We start from the raw sequence: 21,612 nt of genomic DNA on the forward strand, positions 1-21,612 counted from the left end.
TATTAACATAAATCTTGATGAAAGCAGCATCCTTCATATCTCCCTGACTAAATATTTACCTCTATCTTGAGAAAACTCTTTCACTCTATGGCATTCAAATAGCATATGTAACATACTTCCCTCCTTTCCTGCACAGCCTCTATAACAGAGCCCTCACAATGGGCTCCTCTGTAACTTCTCCCAGGGCAATGTCTCTTGAATAACCATTTAAACACTGTTCAATACTTTATTAGGTATTGGGCCTTTCCACCTGTATCATCTCTATGTGTGTTAACTGATATACTGGGAATAAAAGTAAACTGCAAAACAATGAAATATAACAACAGATTAGCAGTCATGGCTACAGAACAAATTTGTTGGACTACTAAATGGTGCAAATTTTACAAAACTTGTTTCCTAAGCATTTTCAAAATCCATTCAACTCTGTCATGTTTAATGAAACTCTTTCAATGAAATTACAGTCTTCAAGTTGTTATATAGTAAATCTATGGTTTTAGAATGTTTGCAACATTAGATGTTTGTTACCTCTTCAGATTCTAAGTGATACTACTAGACTGTCAAATTAGTCTTTGAAGAGGTAATAAAATGAGAAATGCTTATTTTCTAGTAAATTCTGGAAGTTTAAACATCTTATTTAGTGAAGCACTTGCACACAGAAATAGTTGCAAAGCTAGGTGTATTAACTCATTTAAACTATTAAAAGTATATGAATTAGAAAGCATTGGTGAAAGTGGAAATGTTTGACAGACAACATAATGATATCTGCATTCTCAAGAGGTAGAATTATTATCAGAAACATTAAATATTCAACAAAAATTAGTTGTAAAATTAATCAGAACTGGCACTGAAATAAAATTAAGGTATGCTCAGTAAAACTTCTGTCTGTAATCTACAAACATTAAAATTAAAACCTTTGCTTCAATATCAGTAGTGTACATTTTTAGTTTTTAAAGTAAAAATTTGGTATTATAAAATGTATGAGTAAAGAATTCAACTCAAAAAAGCACAGAGGTGTGTTCTAAGGAGTCGCAGATCAGCAATAAAGAACACATGGCAGAAATAAAACAATGACTGTCAGTCTCACACAGAGGATTAAAGCTATCTGTTTGTGTATATATATGTGTGTGTGTGTGTGTGTGTGTGTGTGTGTGTGTGTGTGTGTGTGTGTGTGTGTGTGTGTTTGTGTGTGTCTGTATGTATGTGTTGTTTATGAGCTTGAGCTTCATCTTGTAGCTCTATGTTTGTTTCCCTCTGTCTTCATTTGTCTACTCTGTGTGTCTGAGTGGCACTTAACCAGACAATAGTCGTGGGCCACTCCTGAAAGGCAACTTGTGGCTATTAGGTTTACATGACTAACACATGAATAAATACAAAACATAGACAAAGTTTACATGTACATATTCTGGTCATCAGCAATAAATATAACCAGAGAAGAGGCTGTTCATAGGATCATACCAACAGAAGTAATCCAAGAGAATTGAGCCTTGTGACCATTTATATCTTGCCAGTATGCACCCTCAGTTTGAAATTCCTCTCTTGAGGTCAGGTCAGTAAAGCAAGAGGTGAATGTGTGAATAATCATCCAATTGTCCAGCTCCCACTGGAAGGAAGATAATGTATCACTCTGTTTAATTAGCAATGGGAGTCTATTCCAGAGGTATGGAAGTTGTTGTGTAGAACATAACAGAGCTGAGGAAAGGTACAAAAACTACTTTAAGAGAAGCATAACAACACACGTGCAATATTGTACTATAGACATAAAGAGGGAGAGTGCCTAGGAGTAGAAATTGAAAAATCTCAGCCAGAGGAGCATAGATCTGCTTATAAATGTTACAGAACATGTAGCAAACATTATCAACAAGGCCAAAGTTCAGCAAGACGAAGGTGTGCTATAAGAAGAAAAGGTTTCAGAAATATGGCTTCAAGTAGCAGCTTCTGAATGCAGCTGGAGAATAGAGGTCACTGACCTGTATAATTTTCAGACAGGAGATACATTTTAAATTTGAATGAAAAATGTTATATACTAAAGTCAAATAATCATTTAATATTTTCAGTAGGCCCAAAGTTAATTGCGTCACAAAATAGCTCTTGCAGTATTTTTATACTTCTTAACATAGTAGTAAGAATATAATTTATGGAAATCTAAGACCTGATATAAGGACTCCTATTACTTAGCTGTAGCTATACTGCTATCCATTGCAACATATAAAATAGTGTATTAAATTATGCAGAGATTTACATTTGCAGCCCCATGTGGTTTTGTCAAATGGTATTTTAATGTGTGCCTTTGGGAAATGAAATTATCATATGTAGGTATTCCTCCTATATCAGTACATAACTACTACTGAAACATACATTGCTAAAATGGAGTCATTAATATTGATTCTTCCCGATATCAGACCTCAAAAGCAATTATTCTTTGCTTGCAAAATAATATCTTTTTTCTTTTTGTTCCACTAGTAAGTATCTTAATAATTGTTGTTTTAAGGCTTGGCACCTTTGCAAATTGTAAATGCATTTATAATAACATAAGTGACATAGCATGTTACAGTATCACCATACTTTACTTATTTTGGACATATGGCAAAAAAAAAACAAGTTATATAGAGCTCATATGGAGTATCTAGCTGGAAGGCTACATTCAGAGAGGAAAAAAAATAAATTGTGACCAAGTTCTAATGATACACTCTATTCCAGCCAACCATTATTAGTAAACAAACAGGTTCATTGTGGTCACCACATTTAACCAGACTCCATAAGCAGATATACTGTATCTGTACTTTCCAAGTTTTGTTTGGATTTATTTGCATGACTTCATTTTGCCCAGTATGACCAATATAAACAATATGATTGAATCTGTGGTACTTACATTAATTGAAATCACTGAAACAGCTTTAAAAGTATACATGGTTTTGAGGAAAATTACCTTTTTGGTTGTATATTGTTGCTACATCTATCTTGAAAGATCCTATAAGTGACTTCTTGAACAGTGCCGCATTAGCAGAATAAACCTATTAAATAAAATTAAAGATTAAAAGAGGTTATGTTTGACAACAGTCTGTGCATTATGCAGAAAACCATGTTCTGAGAGCAGGGCATAAAGCTGCTAACATTGCGGCCAACACCTCCAATGTAATGCTCTTGCAGCATTTATATAAACTTTCATGTTTTTACCTCTTATTCCAGGGTTAGCATTCATAAAAGGAAATTGGAACCTTACAGTGTATTTAAATTATTATAATCAGCAAGTGTATTTCAGATAGTTTTGTTAAAAAAGGTGTAGCTTCAGCATACATTATAGGAAAATAAATGGTATAGTATAGCTATATGCTGCTGTGAAAAAAAAAATGTTAAAAATTATGCTTTGGCCTATGAAAAAGACCACAATTGAGCACATCAGTTATATCATACATTTTCAATCTGCAGTATATATTATTGTTATATTTGTTTAGTTTCAGATAGTTCTAATATTTTTTATAGCTCTGACTACTTAGTGTCTCGCTCATTTGAAATGTGGATTAGCATCAACTCTCACCACCGCACACATAACATATAGAAATTTTAAGTAAGTATTTCTCTAGTTGTCAAACTGCAAATCCATTGTCTGAATTTTATGTAATGTATGTAATACAATCTACTACTGAGACAAATGAATATTTTATATTGTCCTTTAATGTACGTGCACAGTAAATCATCTGTCCTGCAGTTTTTACCTGTACTACTTTATTTATTATTTATTTCTATTTTGCTGACTTGGTTGTCTGAATGTGCAGGGGCCTCTACAGTAGATACTTGGTAATAAAAGCAAGCAATAATGCCTGACAGGGTGGGCATTAAAGGGAAATAAATGACTGCACCAGGGTATTGTGAGACATGATACCATAGGCAAAAAGAGGCAATAAATGTTACACATTACAGGGCCCAGTTACAAAAGACTTGGTCTCATTATAAATGAACACTTACACCGAGAGCAAGTCTATTGGACTCAGGGCAGACTTACAGTGAGAGCAACTATTTTGGAATCTGGTCCATAATATACTGAGGTCAGAAGAAAAATTAATAAAAATGATAAAGCATAGCCTGTCCTAAGTCAATAACAGTAAAATTATAGCTCCATTGTGTAAGTAGACTTGTTTAATGCATTCGAGATTTTAAATTAATGTTTGAAGTCATTACATCTGGTATCAGTTGTAATGTCAAATGGGATGGGCTCTATTATAAGAAGGCATGATTGCATGATATGAAGAAAGAAAATTACTATCAACTATATGAACTACAGCATTACTGCACAGAAGGTGAATGCTATGACCTGCTAATGAGCTGCTTCCCTAGTCTGAGGTTTGATTCCTTTAGCCTCCAGTTAGAATATAACATGACAATTTTGTTTATTACTTAGAAGACATATAATCTGAAACCAAGAATGCCTTTTAAAAATACTTTTTGTTTTACTTTTGTAAATAAAATAAACTATCATGTCTGAGAAATGAAAATGTTTTAGGTAGGAGTTTGTATACTTCTGCAATGGGAATAAGTACAAATGTTACTTTTTTCAATTTTATAAAAAGTATATGTTTCATGCACATCCATACACTAGAAATACAAACATATCAGCAGACATTTCATATGTATTGCTACTATGTATGAAACACATATAACTTATTATTGTGTCATTTTCATCGTACATGAATTGTGAAGGTTTTAATTAAGCAGTACTAGCCTGACTAGCATTCCTTTCCTCTAATTTCCATGTTAATAGTACCAATGTGAAATGATGGCTTTCAGTGTGTTTCCAGTTTTCAAACAGCATTCGTGGATATATCCTTTAAGGGTATTATATCCAAAGTACTCAAGAACATTCTAGGACTTTTGCATTCCATTATCTAACATAGCATATAACAATAGCCGCAGTTTGTCTGCAGATAGTAAATTGGTATAATAATATTTCAACTTACTGAAATCTGCAATATCTTGTCCATCATTACATCGGGAGCTTCAAAAAATTCATAAAGAAAATCCTGTAGAAAATTTTAATACATACAAGTTAATGCTACTATGTTTTAAATACGTTAGTACAACAACAACTAAAGCAGATGTTAGGTACCTTAAGAGATCTGACAACACAGTTCAGCAAAGAAAAATAGTCTTAATTATTGAAGAGAACACACACGTGGGAGATGAATCAAGTCAAGGTCTTGTATCCCAGAGCACAAGAAACTTCATTCTTTTATATTATTTTTACATCTAGGCTGAATATAATGTAGCTATTAAACTATAGCCAATTAAAACTGAACATCTTTGCATTATTTTTGCTAACTGAGCATCTGCTGACTCCTGATTTGTACCTTTCCATGTTAGGCCCAAGTTCTGAGCTTCCATATTGGAACTTTCTATGCTGGCACTATTCATGTTGGCAGAAACTAGATTATCAAAATTTGACTAAAATTGTCATAAACCCTTTTGAAATAAAATGAATTCCAAAATAAGATATTTACTGAACATTTTCGCTTCTTTACACCGTTGCCTTCACATTTCCCCATTTGATATTATGAAGCAAAATCAAGTCATACACTTTTTAATGACTAGACAATGGCAACAAGTTCTCAAATGGGTAGACACTTTTTTTTTTACAAGTAATCAAGCATTCATCACATGCAGTTTCCTTCTGTTGCTGACATGTGCAATCCTTATACAAATGCTTTACAAATATAGTCATGTTAGCAAGGAGAATGTGTCTGTGCCTTGATGGAATAAAAAGACAGTTTGAATAGTTTTCTGTTATACCTTCTCCTTCAAACACATTTTCATACAATCACTGACTTTGCTGTTTTCTTCATCACACAATCATAGTTATTGACAATGTTTCTGCCATTTTTAATATGAAAAAATTGTAATTTAATGCTTTTTCTGGATTCTAAAAGTTCCATAATCAACATTTTACTAATCAATAAAGAAATTCCTAAAAGAATAATGATTATTTAGATTATCACAAAGAATTTTTAAATGCCTCCTCCCCAAACACAAAATAAGTTGGTCAACCATGCCCACTGTGAACTGTCAGCTTCTTTAACTTGAGACAGTCCTGCCACTTTTTGTATAATTTACAGGTGACTATCTGAAATAAACAAGCAGTACTCAGTTTTGATGAGCACACATGCACCACCAAGGGTGAAGACAAGTGCCATTTTGTTCTGCAGCACATGTCATCTCCGCTATATTCTGATTTATTGATTCAAAAGTAGCATTTTTAATATTTCTAATAATTTAGACAGCTATCTCATTTCCCATATTGATTGTACTACTCCATAAGCAGGTACAATCCCTGCTCCTGAAGTAACACCATCACAAATATCTATGTGTGCTAATCCTTTAAATGCAGTCTTTTCAGCAACATGATTTCTATTATCTAGTATCATCAATGTCTACCTTGTACATAGTATTGCGTGAAATTGTATTTGGAATATATAATGGATATAGTTTATGTTCAGTATTGAATTGGTATGTATACTGCACATTAGTGTGTAGTATTCCCTCCTAGTTAACTCTGTTTTTAGTATTTTTTATGTAAGCTAGCATTCATCTCTTTTATATTTTTGTACTGCACTGGAACCTTTCTTCCCGGGCCTGTGCTGAAAATGGGTATCTTCCCAGTCGGACATTCCTGCTAAACAAATGTAAAATAAAATAAATAAATGATTTAAACCTAGGAAGCATCTATTTTTTTGACTGGATCTTTAATGTTCTTTGCCTCCCTTTTGTGGCAAACATTACAAATCTTCCCACTAGGTAAAGTCTCTGTATGTCATACAGCTGGGATGACAGGGCATATATAAACTGGTCTGGTTAAACCCCTTCCAAAACAGCCTCAGGCAGTAAAAACTTCCCTCTAAAGCCCTATCTTTATCCTCCTTACACTTGGGAAAATACTTGAAAACTAATCTATAAGCAACTGTCCACTTACATCCAACAATACCGTCTCTGCACTCTTAAACAGCATGGATTCTGGACTGGCTGGAGCACAATGACAGAACTGTGGTCCCTTACAGATGAGGTCCTTCTCAACCTCAATAAAGGAAATCTTTCAGGGGTTTTCTTCATTGACATTACCAAAGCTTTTGATATAATTGACCACTTCCTGCTCCTTCATTACCTCCAATAAGTCGGGGTTAGCCCCCAGCTCTATCACCTGGTTCCAACATTTCTTAACAAATGGTATTTCAGAGTCAAATTAAGTCCATCCCTTTTGGAGCCAGCACCACTTACTAGAGGAGTGCCCCAGGGATCCATACTCTCCCCTCTTTTGTTTTCAGTCTTTATTAACAAGCTGCTCTCTGATTTCTCTAACCTTCTTTTTATTCCTTAAGCAGATAAAATGGTTATTCTTTGATCCAGTCCCTCACATTCAACTATTCAAATCCATCTTCAGTCTGACCTCCACCCCCTTAAATTTTGGCTAAGCAATCATAAGCTACTCCTAATATCCCTCTAAAACAAAAAGTATGATATTTGGAACCTCACAAAAGCTGAAAAAGACTTCTAAAAATGTCAGTATCTCAGATCTCAATGGTTGCCCGATAGAAATAATCACATCTTTTAAATACTTAATTTTACAGCTAGACCAGTCACTTAACTTCCAAAGCCACATTGAAAATACCAGGAAAATGATCACTACTCTTTTATTCTGGTCCTGGAAATATCTCCCTTTCTCTTCCTTCCAGCTAGAGCTGCAATAGGCAATGGGGTCCTCCCTACTCATCTTGAATACGGGCTCCCCATCATAGCCACAGCCAAAAATAAAAAAAAACCTCATCCACTCTACAGTCCATTGAAAACAAAATCTACTGATTCATTTGCAACTCCTCTCCTCAGGGACACCTGCATCACCCTTTCCAAGGCAAACGGCTACTAGTCTTCTATAGAGATGAGCTACTCCTAGGGTCTTTTGTTTCTGAACTACTTCAATCAGGTCCCTTTCTACCTCTTGCAGCTAAACACCATAAGAAACCCCCACAATCTCTGTAACCTCTCCCAATTAACTCCTCACGACAGACATCCCAAACTAAAGTGCACCATACCAACCATCCCTTCTCTATTCTTGTACCCAAACTCTGTCAGTCCCTTCCCTTTTACCTTAAAGAAGTCACCTGTTTCCCCATATACCATCATCAAAAATCTGTCTGCAAGTGTTTTTCCACTGGACACATAACCAAACTCCCTCCTCCCCTGCATCACTTCTCCTTTGATCCTCTGTTCTCTCCTGCTGCTTCACTCTCATACTTAGTACTAAAATTACCTAACATTTGATTTTCTGCTCTGCTGATATTATTTACATTTAGTATCAGTTATCTATGGGATTATCTACCTTCTGTGATTACTCTGTGTTTATTTGTTCTATTTTTGTGAATGTTTTCATCCAGACTGTGCCTGCAAATGGCATGTAGTGAACAGTGTACTACCCTGATAAACAAACTAAAATAAACAAACAAATAAAAAAATACATGGCACCAACCTGACCAGTCTGTTGGTAACAAGGGATATGCTTGGTCTCCACAAATATAATAAAACTTGTGCAGTGCTACCATACCTAACCCTCCAGCCCTTTCATATACTTTTTGGATGAACTTGCAGATACTCCATCTAACATAAAGCTTCCCATTTTTTGATGTAACAAGTATGTCCCTTTATAGCCACTGACAATTAAGTGGAACTACTGAAAAGGGGTTAGAATTATGTTTAGCTTTCCAATTTCTGGTTAAGAAAATTGAACAAAATGCTGGTCCAGTTTCTATATCAGTTGCTGGTCTTGGGATACCTCTTTAATGTGCAGTGGAAATGTGTTCACATACCTAACATTTATTAACGTTTATACTTCTGCATGGGTATATAAGGCAGCAGAGACTGTATTTATCTGGGGATCTTTGCTCAATTTTAACCAAATGTCTATCCCTGATTTTTGCTAAATACTTATCTCTGATATAAAAAAATGTACAGTACTGACAGTTCCGATAGCTCCAGATAACAGGAGGAAATGTAGTAAAATTATGCTAAAAACCACAACAGTCATTCCAATAATAAATCCATACAAATATTGAGCAAGTCAGAGCTGGAGAGGGTTTTCACACAATTGCAAACATGGATGATAAACTGTCTTTCTGTAATCAATATAAAATTGGTTCCAAAAACAAACTCCATCTTGAAGTTTCTGCTGACTCTGCCATCACAAGGGACACATGATCACCTGACTAGCTACCTGCATCTTTGGCCAACTAGCAGCCATTGTCCATTGAAGATAATGCTGCTGAATCATTGATCCTAGCTTCCAGCTGTGATGCTAATTAAAATATTGTTGATGTAGAAGAAGAATCTCTAAGCCTTATTTCTGACCATGAACACATTGCTGAATCACTGGACTTAGCTCCAGATACAACCACAATAGGATTGTTGAATAATTGCTAGGCCTCACTTCTGGATAGAGTGGTTTTCCTGTTTTTTTATCTGGTGCAGGTTCTGATTGGTCCTTCATCAGTGAAAGGAATGACATTGATGGCATCTTGTCGACACTTGTCACTTAGGAGGGCTTTCTTGATTTGTGACACCTGAATCCAAGTGAAAGATTCTTCACATCTGATGGCAATAACAGTCATGAGTAAAACCATGAAGTTGAAGATGAATTTCCATCTCGGTTTAAGTGAATGTTTTCTGGAGAAAGTTCAGATGAAAACAGTATGTCTGAGTTGCAGGTCATGTTGAAAGGCTGGATTGGGATGTTTTTGAGCCCTCAAATACCTTCTTGTGCAGGTGCTGCAGGGCTGAAAGAAGACACTTGCAATACAGAAAAACAGATTCATCAACATTTTGTACATCCAAATTTCTAGATAAGGGTATGATGGGCATTCTCATATGATTTATCTTGAGAATTTCATAAGGAAAACAATTCTAGTACTATTAATTGCACTGTGTACACTAAACAAAAACTAAAGGAAAAGCCTGGAGCCATTTAAGACCAGTTTCCTCACACAGATTTGCAAGTCTAACTTTTACTGTTTGGCTCATCCTCTCAAAAATCCCCGAAGCTTGGGGTCTGTATGGGAAATGACATTGTACATTTATGCAAAAAACTTTGCTTATTTATTGTATCATTTAGCATGTAAAATGTGTACCTATGTCTGACTGGATGCAGCAAACACCAAATATGGATATAATTTCAAATACATTTTTTTTGGCGATGGTAGTCACATCATTTTTAGAACACTGATAAGCTTCAACCCATCCAGAAAAAAATATCAACAATCATCAAGATACATTCAAACTTTGGTGTCTGTGGAAGAGGTCCCCACTGCTTTTCTGAATATTATGTAGGGAAAGGAACACTTTTTGACACATTGTACTCTAAAGAAGCAAAACATCTATTAATAAAATGTTGAGTAAAACCAGGAAGGGCCCTTTCCGTCTTGGTTGAAGTGAATGTTTTCTGGAAAATGTTTACTTCTGAAATGTAGAGAGCATACCAGTCAGTCAAAATTTGTTTCATTAATGCATTTTTTCTTAAATGAAAAGGCAAATGATAGGTCCAAACCAGCTGAACTAGAAAAGAACATGAGGCTACAAGCCGCCTGTCTGGTTGGTGCCACAATGAATCCAGAGAGCAGCTGCAGCCATCACAGATCCACCTTACTATTTCAGAGTCATCACCCTGATCTTGAAAAGACAATTCCTGTAAAGAAACAGGTACATTAATTTTGTGTAATTGCTGCAAAAATGAAGCCGGAACAGAATAAGACAATACAGCTTGTCTGTCTGCAAAACTGTTGTTCTTTGAAATGTGTGAATCTTCAGTCTTATGAGTGGCAAATTTAACCACCGCTACTGCCTTTGGCACTAAATATGCATTCAATAGTTCATGAATAAAAGTAGATATTTTAATAACAATCACAGCTGATGTTAGGTACCCTATTTCTCTCTAAAGTGCCCCAAAATCATGAACTACTCCATAGGCACAATGTGAGTCTGTGAAACTTGTTGCAATTTTATTTGCTAATTTACATGCTTCAGTAATGGCTACAAGTTCAGCTACTTGAGCAGACACATTTCTGTCAGTTACTATCAATGTGCCATTTTCCCTTCAAACACAGGGTCTGTCCACAAATGTAATTAACTCAGAATTTGGTAAAGTGGTATCTTTCAAATCTGACCTAGGAAGAAGCACATGGTTAACTACAAAAACACAATCATATGGTTCTACTTCATCTGCTGTTGGAATTAAAGAAACGTGGTTAAGAGGTGGACATCTAATAATCTGTAAAGAAGGGTTATTAGGTAAGGACAATTCATATAGATTCTACCCAACATCATGCTACTGGGTGACTTCAACTATCCAAACATTGACTGGGAAAACTACTCAAGCTCAAACGCCCTAGCCCAATGCTTCCTTGAGTTTATAAACTCAAACGCCCTTGAACAGCTGGTCACCACTCCCAAAAGAGGTGACAACATACTGGACCTGGTCATCACCAACATGGGGAACCTATGTTCCACACCTGAGGTAAACTCGTCATTGGTAAGATCAGATCACAAACTAATCACACTGGACATCCACATCCCGACCCCCCCCCCCCCCAGGTCAAGGAAATCAAGGTAAAAAACTTCTCTAAAGCCAACTTCACACTCCTCAAGACTGAGGTGGGAAGTTTCAAAGCTCCCAATCAAATGGAAAATGATGACCCAACAGCAGAATCCTTTACAAGGGCATTCTATGAACACCTTCAAGAATGCATGGACCGAGCCATCCCAAGTAAAACCAAGATCAACTCCTCAAAAAAGAGGAAGCCAGTCTGGTGGACCCCGGCCATAAATAAACTTTACAACAGAAGGAGAAAACTCCTGCAAGATAGAATAAAATCCCAAAATAAGAAGGCATCTCTGATTAACATCAGTAAAAAACTGCACTCCCTCATTAAATCATCCAAGGCCAACTTCAAAAGAAAAATAGCCAATGACTCTAAGGATAACCACAAGGCCTTCTTTAACTATGTCAAGAGTCTAGGGGCAAACTCTCAGATATGCTCCGAGCTAGTGCATAATGGCCATAAATACACTGAACCAACCGACATTGCCAACATCCTGGCAAACAAGTTCAGTGCAAACTTCACCCCCCCTCCACCAAAGGGGTTAGCACCCATCCCAGAAGAATGTGGCGCTCCAGATATCTCAGACACACAAGTAAAGACAGCCCTTGCAAAGGCCAAAAACACAGCATCAATGGGACCAGATGCTATCCCAGGTTGTGTCTTACATGAGCTTCAAAATGAACTAAACCCCCCATCTCAAATCACTATTCAAACTCAGCCTCTCTACAGGCTATGTACCCAAAGAATGGTGTACAGCAACAGTCGTACCACTCCACAAAGGTGGTGCCTCAACTGACCCTGGGAACTATCGCCCTATAAGCTTGACTAGCTTGGTCTACAAAGCCATGGAATGCATTATCATGGAGCTTATTAACAGGGACATTGGGAAACTCCAGACACTGGACCCCACCCAGCTTTGTTAAAGGCAGATCTTGCCTCCTGAACTTGGTCGACTTCTTTGAAACAGTCACCAAGGCCATAGATGAAGGGAAGGTGGTCCACACAGCATATCTGGACCACGCTAAGGTGTTCGACACCATCCCACACTCAGGAATCATAGACAAACTCACCAGCTTAAATATCAACCCCCATGTCATGGGATGGGTTGCCAATTGGCTCTCAGACAGAACCCACACAGTAAGAGTGGCAGGCGCCATGTCTGACTCCAAACCAGTCACAAGCGGAGTCCCACAGGGCTCAGTCCTGGGACCCCTCCTGTTCGGTATGTATTTCTCCAAAGTACAGGCAAAGGCCAAGTTCGCAGATGACTGTAAATCGGGTGCAATAATTGACTCTCCAGCTGACAGAGACATCCTGCAAAAGGGTCTCACAGAGACAAACACCTGGTGTCAAAGTCACAGCCTCAAGCTAAATGCCAAAAAATGCATAGTAATCCCATTTGGGAAAAACAAAGTACCTACAAACTGCCACATAGATGGGAATCCACTAAGTACAGAAGAAGTAATTAGGGACCTGGGTACCCAAGTAGATAGCATGGTCTCCTTTGATAACCACATAGCCAAAATGGTCAGGAAATCCTTCTATTTGGCACACCTTATCACAAAGGGTTTCTCATCCAGATCCAAAGAGGTGATTGTGCCCCTTTACTCCTCACTCATTAGGCCCATAATAGAGTACAATGCCCCATTTGCGATGTGCTGCACTAGACACCTGCAACAACTATAAAGACCACAGAAGTACCTCACTAAGAGTATTAAGGGCCTTAAACAATTACCCTATGAAGCATGACTAAAAAAGCTCCAGCTCTTCTCAGTCGCTTACCGTCTGCTCAGAGGTGACCTATGCCTGACCTATAGGGCCATGTCAAACCCTGAACTAATGGACATGCTTCACCTCAAAAAAACGGGATCCCTCAGAACCACTCGTTCTAGTGACTTGAACCTATGTACAACAATAAACAGGACATGCTGGAGGGCTAGATTCCTGTCCCAGCGACTCCCCTCACTCTGGAATAGAATCCCAATCCATATTCGACAGAGCTCCTCTATGACCCTCTTCAAGAGAAATCTTGATGAGTGGATGGGTAATCGTAAGTTCTACCCTGGGATCATTTCAGGAGCCCTGTTGACAGAGGCCCAGGTTACTAATCTAATGGGGGGGCGAAAGCCATCACTCTGTGGCTAGGCTTATAAATGCCTATGGGCAGATAGCCTAGTACTTACCTATGAACCTTTTATGTTAACAGATAAATATTACATTTTAGTTTTTAGTAGAAAAGCTTCTACATAATGTGGAACTGCCACAAATGTTTTAAGCTTGAGAATTATGGCAGCTGCCATTTCTACTAAGTGTGCCATCATGATCACCTCCCTAAGGCAATGGGGCATGGCTGTGCTGAAATAAGCAACAGGTCTGAAACCAACATTTCTGCATTGTGACATTAGTCCTAGTGCTACCTTACTTCTTTCACAACAGAATAAGAAACATCTCTATGAATAATCAGGCAATCCAAGAGAAGGAGGTTTAGAAAGTAAAGTCTTTAACTGATCAAAAGCTTATTCATGATGTTCCTGCCAAAGCATGTGTTTGGGAATATCATTCTTTAACATGTCTGACAATTGTTTTACTATTCTGCATAATTAGAACTCCAAGTTTGGCAGCAACCTGACAGTCCCAGAAAAGCCCACAACTGTTTTAACATTGTTGGGAGTGGTGCAGTTTGAATAGCAAAAATGAGTGAAGGTAAAATTTGTTGAAAACCGTCTGAAATAAGATGTCCCAAATATTGTACTTGTGGTTTCCACAACTGCAATTTTGTCTTGATAACCTTAAATCCTAATTCTGCTAGTTTCCACGTGAAAACAGTATCTTGTTTACATCTAAGGTAAAAATCAAAAGGTAAAAAAAACAAATAATTTACATAATATTAAGGTGGACTCAAATGGAAACTAAATTTTATCTAGTTGTTTCTTTAGAGAAAAAAGTAAATAATTCTACATATCCTTGAAGTAATCTTGTCCAAGAAAAAAAAAAGATGGGGAAATATCTATCTCTGAAAAGGTGGTAGTTATCAGTGGGACAGAACTCAGCATTGTAGCAGGATTGTGCACTATAGGAAACGTTGATACTACTACAGCATTAACTGCTCCTAAATCTCATACAAACCTATAGGCATTCTTGCCTGGTTTCTCAACTGGCAAAATAGTTTACTATCATATACCCACTGAAATGTACTCGGCCGACTGTTCACATGGTCGACCGAGATTGTGCGAAATTCACAATGTCGAACACTGGAATTGCCGAAATACATGTTGACTGGTACCTAGGGATGGGTTTTAACATGGGTCGAGATAGGGGCAGATGTGCATTTTGGCAATATCAGTGTTCGACATTGCCTACGGTCGACATTCCGATTTTAGAACGATGTGGCATTGACTGAGTTCACTTCGATAAACAATAGTAAACCTGGCAAAATAGGTATATTACATGGGCTTCTAGTTAGGGCAATTCTTCCTTGTTGAAGTAATGCAAAAATGACAGGTTTGATTCCTTTGTCTGCCTCTGTTGACAAGGTGATATTGAATTACCATAGGCAGATGTTCATAAGGTTTTAAAATTACTTTTCCAGTTCAGCATCTTTTATAAGCACTACCATGTTATCATGCATAGTCCACAGGTGTGGAGAAACAGTTTCCATCCCTCTAGATCACCTACATTAGAGGTCTGCTCTGGTGTTAGCACTGCAAAGAGTGTATCTTTGTTAGCACAAACATATGCTGAATACAGACCCAAAGAGGAAGGTTCATTCAGATTATCAAGGAAAACTCCATCCGGAGTGCAGAATACAATGCATCATAATTTACATAATAAATCTCTACCTAAAGATTTAATGGGGCAGTGTTTTCTACAATAAATGCATGTTGCTCTTTTAATGGATGTATCTGTATAGGAATAAGTTTTGTCTCAGCATAATTAAAAAGAACCCCATAGACTCCAACACTCTAAATTGTCTTTGGGGATAGTAGAAGATGTTCTGCATTTGATGAGCTGATCATAGATCGAGTCACTCCTGTATCAACACAAAACGCAAGTATAAAATGACATAGTCTGGTATTAATAGTGAGAGATTCCTAGTCGACTGGTACCAAAGGAAATAGCCGTGGTTCCTGTTCATGGCTATGCATATGATCTTGTTGCCATGCTGCCAAGTTTCTCTCTTCCTGCTCTGGTACTTGGGCATTTGGCAGAATGGTTGGCTGAAAAGATGAATCTGTTTTATGAGATAAATTGCATTCATTGCTCCGATGTCCGTTCTGACCACACTTTAGACAGGGGCTAACATGTTGCACGTGCTGTTGAGTTTGTGGTGATGTGGGAGGATAAAAAGTTTGCTGATATTGCTCCGAGGGTTGTTGTGGAAAGAATCTAGATCTGCCCATACCTCAGGATTTCTCCTTCTCAGCTCCCATTTCTCCTAACCCACTCCCATCCCTGTGAATCAGTGATGAATTGTTGATGCTGGAGATCTACTCATTTATTTTTTTTGTGTTCCTCTTAATCTTATTGTCTGCCATATAATTATGATAATTAACAATTTCATGAATACCAAGGCTAGGCCAGTTTAAACAGACCTTCTTAATTTGTTCATGCATTGGTTGTAATAAGCCTTCTGCAAAGGCTGCTGACTGACCACTATCTGCTGCTTCTTCTGTAGGTCTTGGGTGTCCTCAAAAGGCTTCAAACACATCTATCATCTGCTGGAGAAAGGCATTAATAGATTCATTCTTTTTTGTACAATTGCCTTAATTCCTACCATTTTAGGTGTTCGAGGGCATGCTGGATAATTTATTTCAATAAATTATCTTTGGCTGTTAGAAAACTGCCTTCTGTGTGTTTTGCAATGTTGTCTCCCACCTCTGATTTTTCCCATGTTTTTCTAAGGATGCCAGGGAGTGGGGAAACTTTCAGAATTGCTGTTAAATCTTCAATAGTAGGGTTTTGTAATTGCATATGTCCTTTTAAAATTTTAGTATATTTAGCTGAGTGTGTTCAAAGAGGAGGGAGAGAATCTACAATAGTTTTAAAGTCTAGTGCAGTCCATGGGAATACTACCCTAATGGTAGGATCATCATCACTGTCCTGAGGTGCAGTGGGATTAGGTACCCTCCCTCAAAAGATGACTCTGAGTATCAGATAGAATATTAGTAGTGATGTCAGTATCAAAGGATAACTCAGAAGCTGATGCATCCTCAAAACTTTGTTTAGCAGGTGAATTCCACCTATGTTCTTCTCCATCTAAGACTATCGGAAACTGCATAATTAACTTTTTAAACTTCTGTAATATAGTTGTTTTGAAGGGGTGCTTTTATCATCAAATCGTTTTAATTTATATATGCTTTGTTCCAGATGTATGTTTGCATTTTAGATATAACTGTGTGCCCTTATCAGCTATTCTCATTAACATTTGATCGGAGTGTGAAACAGCATGTTGCTGTCACTCCTGTTGTTATAAACCGATCCTCCGTGGGGATGGGCAAAAGACATGCTGAAAGAAACTTTGGAAATATCAGGTAAATAGTAAGGGGGCTCTATGTGAATTGTTGCTCCACCTGCTCCCTTGGAGAGGGAGAGAGAGATGTCTATTTCATAAGAAGCAGAATGGGCATAAAGTGGGAGGGGGGCTGAAAGAATCAGAGGCCAATCGTCAGAAATCAGGTTGAGTTGTCTAATTTTTCTTTGTCATTAATTTTTCTAACTATTGTTGATAGAGACACCAGGTACCATGGGATTTTTCTTCTGCACATTTTTGTAATTTGCTTACTGTGCTATTAGCTGCCTGCAGCTGTGTTTTCATTCTAGTTGAATTATATTTTAGACTTCTAACTACAGATTCTTTTCCCTTATTTTTACATTCTTCTTGCCAATCATTAAAAGCTGACCTACAAGAGGCAGGTACTTTGTTTATTGTTTTAATTTCTTTCTAAGATTTTCTAAAATGATTTTGTTAAAAGCTCCTCTCTCAGGGAGCTGTAATACACTGTCATTTTTAACAAGCTCAGACCAATTTATCAAGTAATTACAGGTGTCTTGACCATATTTATTAAACATATGCCTTGCTGGAGTTCCAACCCCCGGTTCTTTTTGTACACCCATACCCCAACCTATTTCATGTTTACTACAATAACATATCCAGTTTCATACATAAAGAAAACTGGTTTTATGTGCAACTATGACTAAAACTCATCTTCATGCAACTCTTCCTTATTCTTTTTTGTGATTAGACACCACTCTCATCCACTCAAGGAAACTTTGTTCTTTTTATTTATGATTAGATACCACTCTCATGCAAAATATATGGTTTATAGCCTGCTCTTGTATAATTTAACCCACTATCACACAATTTAACCAGCAAAATATATATATATTAGCAAAAGCTTACTTATAGAGACCTCTACCTCTGTTGAAGGTGAAAAAATATGATTGTGTGCTGGCAGACCAGAAACTTACCAGAGAGAAAACCTGTCAAGATTGGGCCCAAAGGTGATTTTTGCTGCAGCAACTTACAAATGGCTCAGAATATCCTAGACTTCATAACCCCAAAACCCCAAACTATTGTGGTTCAAAATAACTTCAGACAACACAGTTCAGCAGAGAAGCATAGTCTTATTTATTTCAGAGAATACACACATGTAGGAGAATAATCACTCAAGGTCTTGTATCCCAGAACACAAGAAACTTCATTGTTTTATATTGTAAATAGTTCTAGGCAGAATATTTTGCATCTGTTAAACTACAGCCATTTACCAATTAAAACTGAACATCTTTGCATTATTTTTTGCTAAGAATCGGCTGACCCGTTATCTCTGCTTTCCATTTTAGGCGCAAAAAACCCTACAATTGGATCTTGCAGTACAGTTCAATAATACTTTTCTGCAAATACTCAACAACCTTGCTCCAATCAGGAAAATTCGTACCAAGTCCAAACAACTTCTTTACTTATCTAAAGAAGCTATTCTTCTACTTAAACAACGGGACAAAGCCAGGACTCTTTATCACAAAAACAAAAAAAATTATCAATTTTGCCTCCTATCAACAGCTCAGAAATCTAGCCAAAAAGCAAATAAAACAAGGCAAAAAACTTCCATCCAAACATGCCAACTAAAATACCAAAATAACCTCCAAAGATTCTGTCAAACTATCAACCTCCTTCTTAACCCTGGAAAACCAACCACTCTAGTCCCAACAACTAACTGCTCTACATACTGTATAGCTACTCAATTTAATACCCACTTTATCACCTCTGTTACCTCATTATTTAACAATACTGCCAATTCCATACTTTCCATACCTCCCCCCACTGACCTCAATACTACTCCTTTCTCTCTCTCAGACCAACCCGGACTAATTATATACAAAATCTCCTTACTAAAATTAAACCTTGTACTCTTGTTGCAGATCAGTTACCAAGTGAATTCCTAAAACTTGCTGCTACTTCCATCTCTTACCCTATATCTATTCTAATTAAACACTTTTTCTCTGAACAGTATGTTCCTCTTCTTTGAAAAATATCCCATGTCATACCCCTTCACAAAGGAGGTCCCTCTACTGACCTTTCCAACTACAGACCCATAGCTATTCTTTCACCACTTGCCAAAACTTTAGAAAAATGTCTACATAAACAGATATTTGACTACATCCTTAGGAAAAATCTACTATCTAATACTCAGCATGGCTTTCACCCAGACATAATACTAACACCACTCTCATAAGTTTCACCAATACTGTAAACGACCTTAAAAACAAAAAAACAACTTGTCTCTGCACCTTCCTTGATATGTCAAAAGCCTTTGACATGGTATCTCATCAATTTCTCCTCAACAGGCTTGCCGCTCTCAATTTCAGCTCGGAAACCTTATGCTGGTTTCACAGTGATCTCTCCAACCGTAAACAAGCCACCTTATGGGATAATACACTTTCACCCCTTCCACCTATTACTGTTGGCATCCCACAAAGCTCTATCCTGGGCCCACTTCTCTTTATTATTTTACAAATGATCTTTATTCGCTGCCTCCACAATTCAATATGCAGATGATACTTCCCTTATCTGCTCCGCCCCCACCTTAAATGATCTCCAAGAAAAAACCCAGACTGCCATTCATATCATTGAAAAATACCTATCACACCACCAACTCATTTTAAACCCTAACGAAAACAAGCTTATGGTATTTTCCAATTCCTCCAGAAAAAGCACACAAACACATCTCTCTGTCTTTGCCTCCAATGGCACAACAATTGAACTCATTGAACAAACAAAACTCCTCGGTGTTACTCTAGACAGCAGCCTAAAATTAGATAGACATATTACATTAACAATCAAAAAAGTCCATATAAAACTTGGTGCGCTGTACAGGGCTAAACCATATCTAACTAATCATGCCAGAATAGCTACAGCTAGGAATCATCTCCTATCCACCCTTCTCTACTGCACACAAGTGTTCACAAATCTTTGTAAATCAGACTTGAATAACCTCAAATCTTGTTATAATAAAATAGCTAAATTTGTCGCTAACTTCCCCCATAGAGCTCATCACTGTACTGCCCTACAACAACTAAACTGGATTGAACTCCCTAATGTACTCACCCTCAACCAGATAATAGTAGCCCACTCTGTTATCCATAAACCAGACTACTGCCCAGCCCTATCTGACCTTGTTCAACCCTATACTAATTTTACCTCACTCAGGTCAGCAGATAAAATATTGCTCAAAGTTATCAAAACCCACAACTTTCATGGTGATTCATTATATAGCCACACTATAGGCAAATTTTGGAATTCTATTCCCCAGCACCTTCTATCCATTCCTGATACTCATAACTTCAGACATCTCCTAACAGAATACTTCACAAATCACTGGTTATGCTCCCGTACTTCCTCTGGCTAAGCTATTCCTACTCTGCTCTTCTGTCTCCTCTTACTCTTTACTCTCCACTCACAATTGTTCGTAGCAACACTACTCTTTTATCAAATGTATAATATTAAAAAAATACTATGACTTGAGATGTTGATTTAGATGTTTAAGTCTTTAACCCTATTGCAATTATATGTGTATTTTGACTTTTGTTATTATCTAGCCTATATTGTATTAGGTACTATGTTTAACACTTTGTATCCTACTTAATGTATGTTTTTTTTTTTTACTCTTCAACTATTGTAATTTCACTTGGGAGTTTTTCTCCCCCGGGTCTATGCTGAAAACGGGCTACTTGCCCAGCCAGATACTACACGGTTATCAAATGAAAATAAATACATTTCCGAGCTTCCACATTGCAACTTTTTACACTATTCATTTTCTATCATAGTAACTCATATCGTTAAATCTATAAATTTGATGAGAATTGTTTTATGATAGTAATGGTTTTCTTAGATTTACAGTGAGATAGTCATCAGTGATGTGGATCTTCTAATAACAGTTATAAAATGCATGACTAAACCAGAAGTAATCAGCTCAGTTTAGGCAAGAAACATTATAATTACAGCTTTAGCTTATCTTGGCAATACCTATGCAAACATGAATCAACAAAAATGATTTGTAATGCATTCAATAAAATGTTCTACCCCAGAAATATACTAACTTACAGACATGCTTAGAACACAAGTTGTACCAACTAAAATGTATTCATTCAAGTACTTTAAATTAAGTCCCAACTGCCTATTGATCAACAGCACCTTATTACATGTTTAATGAAAATACCCACCTAATCAAAATGGTTTATGTGATGATATGGGCAAGTGCCAGCATAGCTAGCTGGAGTTTTGTAAAGAATGATATGCCCTTTTAATATCAAGCTGATTTATACAAGATGATTGTGTTAGAAATGCATTAGAATTGTATCTCATTTGCATATCAACCTGATTTGTACAGATGTTTGTGCTGAAAATGTCTTTGTGAGCTTTGGTTTGTTAATTGTGTTAAAATGTTTCAACAGTATTGGTATGAAAAGCAATGTCCATGTATCATTGCAGCTG

The 21,612-nt window shown here is 37.0% G+C and overlaps 1 protein-coding gene across 1 annotated transcript in view; it reads right to left on the reverse strand.

Moving 5' to 3' along the window:
* Positions 1 to 21,612, reverse strand: part of LOC122797635 (fer-1-like protein 4) — a 1,984,889-nt gene that overhangs the window by 1,949,459 nt on the left and 13,818 nt on the right. The window contains exons 2-3 of the mRNA XM_044066179.1: positions 4,953 to 5,015; positions 2,927 to 3,011 (exon numbers count right to left, since the gene is read on the reverse strand). Coding sequence (XP_043922114.1) covers positions 2,927 to 3,011; positions 4,953 to 5,015 — 148 coding nt within the window. The remainder of the gene's footprint in view (positions 1 to 2,926; positions 3,012 to 4,952; positions 5,016 to 21,612) is intronic.

The sequence above is a fragment of the Protopterus annectens genome, chromosome 3.part1 (genome assembly GCF_019279795.1).
Source record: "Protopterus annectens isolate FY-2018-M chromosome 3.part1, PAN1.0, whole genome shotgun sequence".
In the NCBI taxonomy this organism is placed as follows: Eukaryota; Metazoa; Chordata; order Ceratodontiformes; family Protopteridae; genus Protopterus; species Protopterus annectens.